This window comes from Dermacentor andersoni, chromosome 6 (assembly GCF_023375885.2).
Source record: "Dermacentor andersoni chromosome 6, qqDerAnde1_hic_scaffold, whole genome shotgun sequence".
NCBI classification, from domain to species: Eukaryota; Metazoa; Arthropoda; class Arachnida; order Ixodida; family Ixodidae; genus Dermacentor; species Dermacentor andersoni.
In genome coordinates, this window is record NC_092819.1 from 12,790,115 (window position 1) to 12,797,997 (window position 7,883).

The window sequence follows — 7,883 nt, forward strand, 5'->3', positions numbered from 1 at the left end:
CATGCAGAGACAGCGACTGAGAGCAAAGCGATTGGGGTAAGTTGCAGTGCCACAGCATGCGGCGGCAGTTTGGTGAACTAAAAGAAACTAGGCGAGCAAAAGCAAATCTGCCGTCAGGGGGAGTGCCGGCATGAGCAGGTCAAACATTTATAGAAGAGGTCATGGTTTAATATAAACTATTAACCTTAATTATCTAGCCTGACTAAGAGATGTTATAAGATCAGATAAAAAACAGTGATATACAGTTGATCCCGGATATATCGAACTTGAAGGGGATCGCGAAATAGTTCGATATATCGATAATTCGAAATATAAAATATGCATGTCAAAAGCTTCTCTAACTCCACACATCTCAAGGCAGTTTCCCGATGTCGTGACTAGCGAGAACTTACCGATCTGTGCCTCCAAGGTGCATAAGAAAACAAAAACACAGCACGATGACCAGAGCACTTTATTTCGGAAGAAAAAAAATCTGTGACCTTTGCTTACTTTTCTTCTGCACCATCAAGTTCATTAAGCTGTCCTCAAGCTTTTGACAGTGTCCAAATGAGAAAGGCCAGCTCCTTCCATTGTGCCACAAGAGCGGCGAATGGCGCTGAAAGCTGATGCAAGTTCAGCTGCAGTGCATGGTGGTTGGTCCTCTTCGTCGGAAGCTTCGCCGCTGCTCGAGTCAGCGTCCTCGTCACCATGATGTCAGCCACAATCTCCGCATCAGCGCGATCCACTACAGCTTGCACCAGCATGCCAACCAGTGCCACCAGTGAAGCTTTGTTCTCCAAACCATTTCGCCTTCTCCACGAGCATTGAGCCGTCAACAGGTATGTTCTTGGCACGTGTCTCCAAAAACCAGGCGTACAATGCCCTCTCGACCTTGTCAAAGGTTGGGACGCGCACACGACACGCTCCAAGGCAACTGGACTGCACTGCCTTCAGCTTAACATCGGCTTTGTTCTTGAGGATCGTACTCAGGGTGTTGCGAGGAATTCCAAACGCCGCGGCGACCGACGACTTTTTCTTGCCAGCCTCCACCCGTCGAATGATGTCCGCCGTTGTTGAAAAATCCAAATTCTTGTGTTTTTTCGTGGCCATGGCTCCGGAACACGTGCCAAAAGTGGAAAGAAAAACTCACTGCACCACACGAGTCTCAAGCCTTCGCGTTGGCCTCATGAATAAAAGGAACAAAGTGAATCGAAAGACGCACCACTCCATGTCTCCGCACTACCACAAGCCCAAGCTGCACTGACCTCGTTCGTCTCGCTGTGCCAGCGGTGTCACCAACCAAAACACAGGAAACAGGCGCCTGCGGTCAGCGTGGTTTCTCCCTCCCGCTTCCCTTTCACACCCAATCACACTCCAAGTGGTCCTCCTCACGTCCCTTTTACCCACACGCCCCTTTCTCAGAGTGCGGGGCGGCGCGCGTGAGACCTCGGGAACATCGCGAGAGCTTCGTGAGGAGAAGCGCACTTGCGGGGGTGGGATGCGATGGGAGAAGCGCACTTGCTGGGGTGGGGTATGGTGGGAGAAGCGCACTTGCCGGTGCGCAACTCAGCACCGAGTTCGATACATCGATATGCCGGTGCACGGGAGTTCTATATACGCGAACAATAGCGCTATACTTTTGCATGGGATTCCCAAGGGGATTTTCAACTGTTCGATATAGGCAATGATATAGTATAGTATATGTAGTAGTATATGGTAGTATATGTTGGTTTTTTGCTTAAAACTGTTATATGTAGTAGTCTATGCATTGCAACAATTTACAAGTTTCGTTAAATTACCCAATGTGTATGTTAAACAGAAAAAGTATCCACAAGCTGAAGTCATGCAATCTAAATGCTGTGTGGAGCCAAAAAGCCCAAAATCATTGCACTGAGGAGGCCAAACATTCAAAAAGCGACATAATGAAGCAGCAGAGATGGCTGTGTTAAGTGACAAGACACTATATAGTTCGTAAGTGCCTACATCCACAGATGATTCAAGGTCATGGGCATTGCAGCAAACAACCAGGAAGAAAATTCATATCTCTAGCATTAGTTCTGGATCACTTGAACTCACATTTGCACCCATCTGGACTTGCTGGGGCTCACTCACTCAGCATTGGATCCACATGTTGACTTACATCTGTGGTCTCACACTAAGCACCAAGAATTTCATTCTTGCCTTGCAGCTTGGATCAAGCATGGGGCTTACTTAAGGTAACACCTAACACCTTTAGGTATGCACCTGTGTGCTAATACGTGATCATTGTGGCAGAGTAGCCGGCCAGGTCAAGCTATAGCTCAAGTAGATGTCTCTGTCTTTCTGTAAATAAATTTTTCTATTCTCTCTCTCTAATCATCATTGTGGTTTCGTTCCAGAATTTGATCCATGTCTGTCAGCAGATGTCTTCAAGCTCTCCAATGGACCACCTCTTCTAATTGCAACAGTAATGGCAAGCCTGGAGGTAACCTGGAAATGAAAGAAGCAGCATAAATGTTTTATCTAGTGATTATAGCAGAGGAAAGATAGATTTGAAAACTTTTTGTTTGTTCCTATATATATATATATATATATATATATATATAATTCATATACCTAGCTTATATCTGAAAATCCTGTAGGTAACATATAATGGGATCCAACAAAATTATTATTTTGCAGTCCTTTATCAGTAATTCTTTGATTTGTGTGTAATCAGGAAATCATTCTGTAAACACTTATGACTGTACACACTGCATTTACAGCAAATGCAGTGTAATACTACACACATAAATAACAGAATTGTTGATAAATATTGGCAAAATAATGATTTTGTTGGATGCCATTACATTCTGCATTGCCTACAAACACTGCATGCAATTTGTAAAGCTCTTTGCCATCTATGTATGCTTGAAGAAACAAATACTCAATTTTTGGATGAGGTACATTAAAGCACATTCTATTTCACACGTTCAAAAGGATTCATTTTAAAATAGCATCTGTTCCTGATGTTGGTAACCTGATTAATATTATACGTGAGCATGCTTCACTTTGAGCTCGTATAAAAACTGCAGCATAATTACTTTGGATTAGTTGACTACTTATCTGGTTCTCTTTCTGAACATAATGCTGAATGCATGAAAGCAAGCTGATGCTGAAATGAGCCAAATAGATGAACAGTTAACCTGGTTTGCTGATGGCTGCTAAGTATGGTGAATTTTGACATGCAGTTGTCATATCACTGACAACTCGTGACACCAGAGCAATGTGACCAAAAGTTGTGCAGTCCTTTTTGTCGCTTTAGGCGTGCACATGCCCTTTGCTAGGGAGTGGACACAGCCAAACCAGCAGGTTGGCTGGTTTGGCAATGTCCTGCTAGACATGTCCTAGTAGCTGCCTCGAGTGATAAAAGTGCACAAGAAACTTAACAGCTGATTCCTTTTATTGTAGGGTAGTAAGAAAGCATTAGCGAGGTGATTGTATACTCTAGAGGTTGTGGACTTTTATGCAAAACATAGTTGTTTTTCACAGTAAGTTCACGAAGAGGAGCACAAGGAAATTGTACTGCGACAGAATTTAAGAAAATGGCTGGCATAATTAACTGGTGTAATTATGAACTTGATGGGTAATCCCTGTGTCTCTGGCTCCCCCCCCCCTTTTATTATTATTATTTTTTTAATGTTCAACAGATGTTTGCAGAAGTCAAGGAATCTGACCGCCTGCACAAGCAATTTCTGCTCACTGGTTACTTTGAGCTTCTCATGATTGATGACCTGGGTGCCAGCCACGACATTACAGACAGAACACAACCGTTTCACATTCTCACACCATCTGACACAACAAAAAGGGGTTCCCAGCTCAGCATACATCTTGCTGAAGAGCCCAAGTTCACACACCAAGAGCTACAGCGCAGAGGAATTCTTGTGAGTGTCTCTGTTGCAGATCTTCTGCACACTGTTCTTTGACAGATCAGCTTCTGGCACTTCATCACATCTCGCACACACACCTACCTGTGTCGTAAGTCTTGTGGTTGCTTGCCAGCACCCATGAGGTGGAGATCCAGTGATATGAATAATTGGGCAAGTTGGCACATTGTAAAGGAGGTGGGGGGGCAGCATACAAAAATAGGGTGTCTACCAACTGGAAAAACCGGGAATTCTCAGGGATTTTGAGTAGTCTGGAAAAATTGGGGAATTAGTGCCTCTATCAAGGAAAATTAGCTGTAATTTTATCGAAAGGGTCGAAAGTCGCAGTAATGCTGGCTCGAGTAACAGACAGGAATCGTAATGAATCGTCTTTGATGCCCTGTCGTCAGTTGGAGGAGTTACCAGTGCACAGTCAACAACCGACTTTCCGGATGCCCGATAATTTTGATGGCTTCGCGGCACCACCCCGTACCCCATAGAGTCAATGTATCAGAACGTCTGAAATTTCGGACGCAAGAACCCTTTGCCATCCAATTTTCCGGACTTTTTGCCATGACTCCAGGTCCAAAAGGGCATTAATCAAAGCCACCACCGCTACCATTTTGATTACCTCGCCGCCTCGAACCGGCGCTCTCGCACGCAGATCCGCTGGCAGCCATAGCCACCACTACAGCAATGCTACACCTAGCTGCTTTGACGTTTGCTATTAAGCTTCTTGTCGTTGGGTGCAATGTTGTAATTGAAAGAATTCGCTGCTGTCACCAATGGCACCGACTCCGCAACTTCGTCTTTGTGGTCCTCGCGATTGGCTTAGAAGCTTGGAAAGCAGGGTGCATTGCATAATGCCAGTTTCCAAAAGTCAGCTTTGCCTCTGTACAGAAATGTTACTTGGTGAAGCATACACAAAAGTACTGCAGTGAAGCATTACAAGTGTGGGAAGGGGCTATTGCCACGGGACACAGCATGTATTCCTTAATTATACACGCGTGCACCCGGTATCTCCTGTCACAGTACGAGCACCGATATGCCTAATACGTGTACCGACAAGCCTTCAGAGCTTTTTTGAATGTGCCTGTGGCAGTCTTAGCCCTGAAGAGCAGTAAAAGACATGCATTCACTTTTCCAGCTGGCTGATTTTTCTGACGTTTTCACTGCCCCTAGGCAATTAGAAAAATCAAACTTTGTACAACTGACCAAGAAGATGCTTCAAATGGTCCGTGGGGCGAACGAGCGGCGGAAGGAGGACGAGAACAGAAAGAACCTACACATTGAGGAAAGGACGGGAAAGGAAACGTGCTGACGCCCTTTTGAAGAAGCTTGAGCTCAAAAAACAAAGTGTTGGCTGATGCCAAGATGCAAGTGTCCCTCATCCAAACCAAAATAAACTCTTTAACGCAGTGAAACACAGTGAGGTGTTGTGCATGGGCTGAGAGTAAGTCAGGACAGTCGAGACTGATTTACGAGCTGTTGACAGATAATGTCAATTGTGACAAAGTTCGGGCCTTATACCACTGAGCTTGCTATGAATTGATAGAAATAGCTCATATTCAAAAATATTTGCTTCTGTATGCATCTCCCTTTTATTCGTATTTGAAAATGTCCGGCGCGATTTGCAATTTTTTCGAAGACATCTTATTTGCTGTGCATTTTACTAACCCCCTCCCTTCTATTCTCTTTTTGAATAACATAAACACTACTCCTTAGCATTCAAATTGGATTAAGTCGTTTTTTTCTTAAATTTTTTTCATATGCTTACTAGAGAGTGACAGTATCGGACGATATGGTTTCAGCCCGCCTTGATATAAAACATAGTTCTGCATTACTCAGAGAATTTCGCAAATGCACTCGGGGAGAACCTTGAAAACTCAGGGAATTTGGAAATGTCAACTTGGTAGACACCCTGAAAAACACAACGAACAAAATGTGGTAGACATAAATGCTGCAAATGCCACAGCATTTGTGGTCTCCACTTTTTCCTTTGTATCGTGTTTTTATGCACTGCCACCTCCTTTCTGAGGTGGAGGTTAAATGCAGTGCTGGCAAGCCACTACATGATAGGTGCATTTACTTGGAAGCCTTGTGGAAATCTGTCTTGGGCTATCATGCTAACTTAAACTAATGTTTGCCTTTATTGTTTTTAATGTGAGTGGATCTTTACTTATTGCCTCTGGACACGTGGTTTTAAAGGACCCTTCACCAGGTCCCAGTGGATATTTTTTCTATGTTGTTATACAATGGGAGTTGTTAATTGCCATTGAAAAGAGCATTCTACTGCAATAAAATGAAAAGAAAATAATAATAAACATTTAAAAAATAATAGTGCACATAAAAACAAATGGCATGTCGCATGATGTGAGGAAACAACCTACTCTCCACATGGCCAGAGGCTCTTGCCAATCACTTTGAGCTGTGTAAAACATGCCTCCATTGCCTACTCTGATATCGAACCAAAGGACCCACATCACATTTACGTCACGAGTCCTACCTCCTTCTTCCTTTGTGATCCCTCCCTCCCATGCTTTTTTGCTGTGTAACAGAATAAATAGCTTTATTTCGACACTGATTAAACAAAAACAAAAAATCTTATGAAAAAATGTGTGGTTCATTATCGTCGACGCTTATTGCACCCTGCATATCGTGGGAATCCCTGGGTCATTCGTATTGCTTCTGGCTATTTGTGTGCTGCAAATGATACATGCAATGTAGATGTGAACGCTGAAGCATCATCTTTGCTTTTGGGGAGAGACTGCTTTCAGAATAAGGGTGCATGGGCTTTCATTTGAATTATGAGCTGTTTTTGCAATGTGCATATGGGTAATATAGTGCAGACATGTCACCACATGGTCTATACACCAAGCTTATTTCTTTACAATGCCCAAACCTAGTCAGGAGCCTATTGAGGTTTCAACAGAACTGACATTGCACATAATAGTTTCTGCGGTTTTAATTAGTGCTGTTATTACCCCTTTAAAAAAAAAGAGTAAGTACAGCGCTCTGTCCCTTATTCAGTGATGTTTCTATAGGAACTTATGTGCTTTGTTTATTTCAGTGCGATCTGAGAATGCCCTCAGTTGTCCGGCTCGCTCCCATGCCTATGTACAACACTTATGAAGATGTCTACAACTGCATCCAAGCATTGAGAGAGATCTGTGCCAACTTTCCTTTGAAGAAAACCTCTTGATCATGGCTCTTGGCATGAACTGTAGTTTTTTATAAAGTCCTTGTGAGAACGGTGAATTCTGACCTAAGGATGTTCGATTTTGACCTTACGAAACTTGTGGTGAATTGAACGAAAGGTGACAGTATAGGCACTGTGGTACAGTGGTTCATTTCCGTCCACTGGAGTCGCACTGATCTGCACAAGCAGTTCAGTGCTTGATTGGGCTTTGAATCTTCCAAAAAACATGAAAGCAAGAGGTGCCACTGTTACACCATGTGGATTAACAGGTGTGCTAAAACTGCATTTCAATAAAACTGGTTGCAACAGAACATGTACTTTTGTGTATGTCTTATGACGGGGAGTTTATACCAGAACTTCACTTGTGAAAAGCACTGTGTTTTTCACGGAGCGAAAACTCTTTCAATCAGTTTACTGGCCAAAAAAAAATATATATATAAAGCAAAAAGAAAAGAAATATAAAGCAAAAATAAATGCTTAATTCGTGTATGCTTGACTGTATGCTCTTCTGCCTCCTACAATGGCTGTAGGAGGATTGGAACTCGCTGCAGTGTTTGAACTGCGCAACCTGTTAACATGATTCAGGAGCAGTGCAGAGGCCTTGGCTGTAGCACACTGCCTTTTCTGAGATTGTGAGAATTACTTTCACTACAAGTGTCTGCCTATAAAGCTGCCAAGTCTCTTTAACAGAGCCACTCTACGCATCACTCAAGCCAAAGCAATGTGCATATGGGTAATATAGTGCAGGCATGGGCCACTCGCTGAATGACATCCCCAAGTTCACTAACATTAGCACATCCCAAATCTTTTTCACCTGTCAG

General features: G+C 43.3%; 1 protein-coding gene across 5 annotated transcripts in view; it reads left to right on the forward strand.

The window, feature by feature from the left end:
• LOC126521232 (kynureninase-like) overlaps nt 1-7,375 on the forward strand; it is a 57,329-nt gene extending 49,954 nt beyond the window's left edge. For 4 of the 5 annotated variants that reach the window (XM_055065853.2, XM_055065852.2, XM_050169877.3 and 1 more), the window contains 3 exons: nt 2,358-2,443; nt 3,648-3,881; nt 6,934-7,375. In XM_055065853.2, coding sequence (XP_054921828.1) covers nt 2,358-2,443; nt 3,648-3,881; nt 6,934-7,065 — 452 coding nt within the window. In that variant the 3' untranslated portion in view covers nt 7,066-7,375. The remainder of the gene's footprint in view (nt 1-2,357; nt 2,444-3,647; nt 3,882-6,933) is intronic. The other variant, XM_055065855.1, reaches the window with a different exon arrangement.
• The last annotated feature ends 508 nt before the right edge of the window (nt 7,376-7,883 follow it).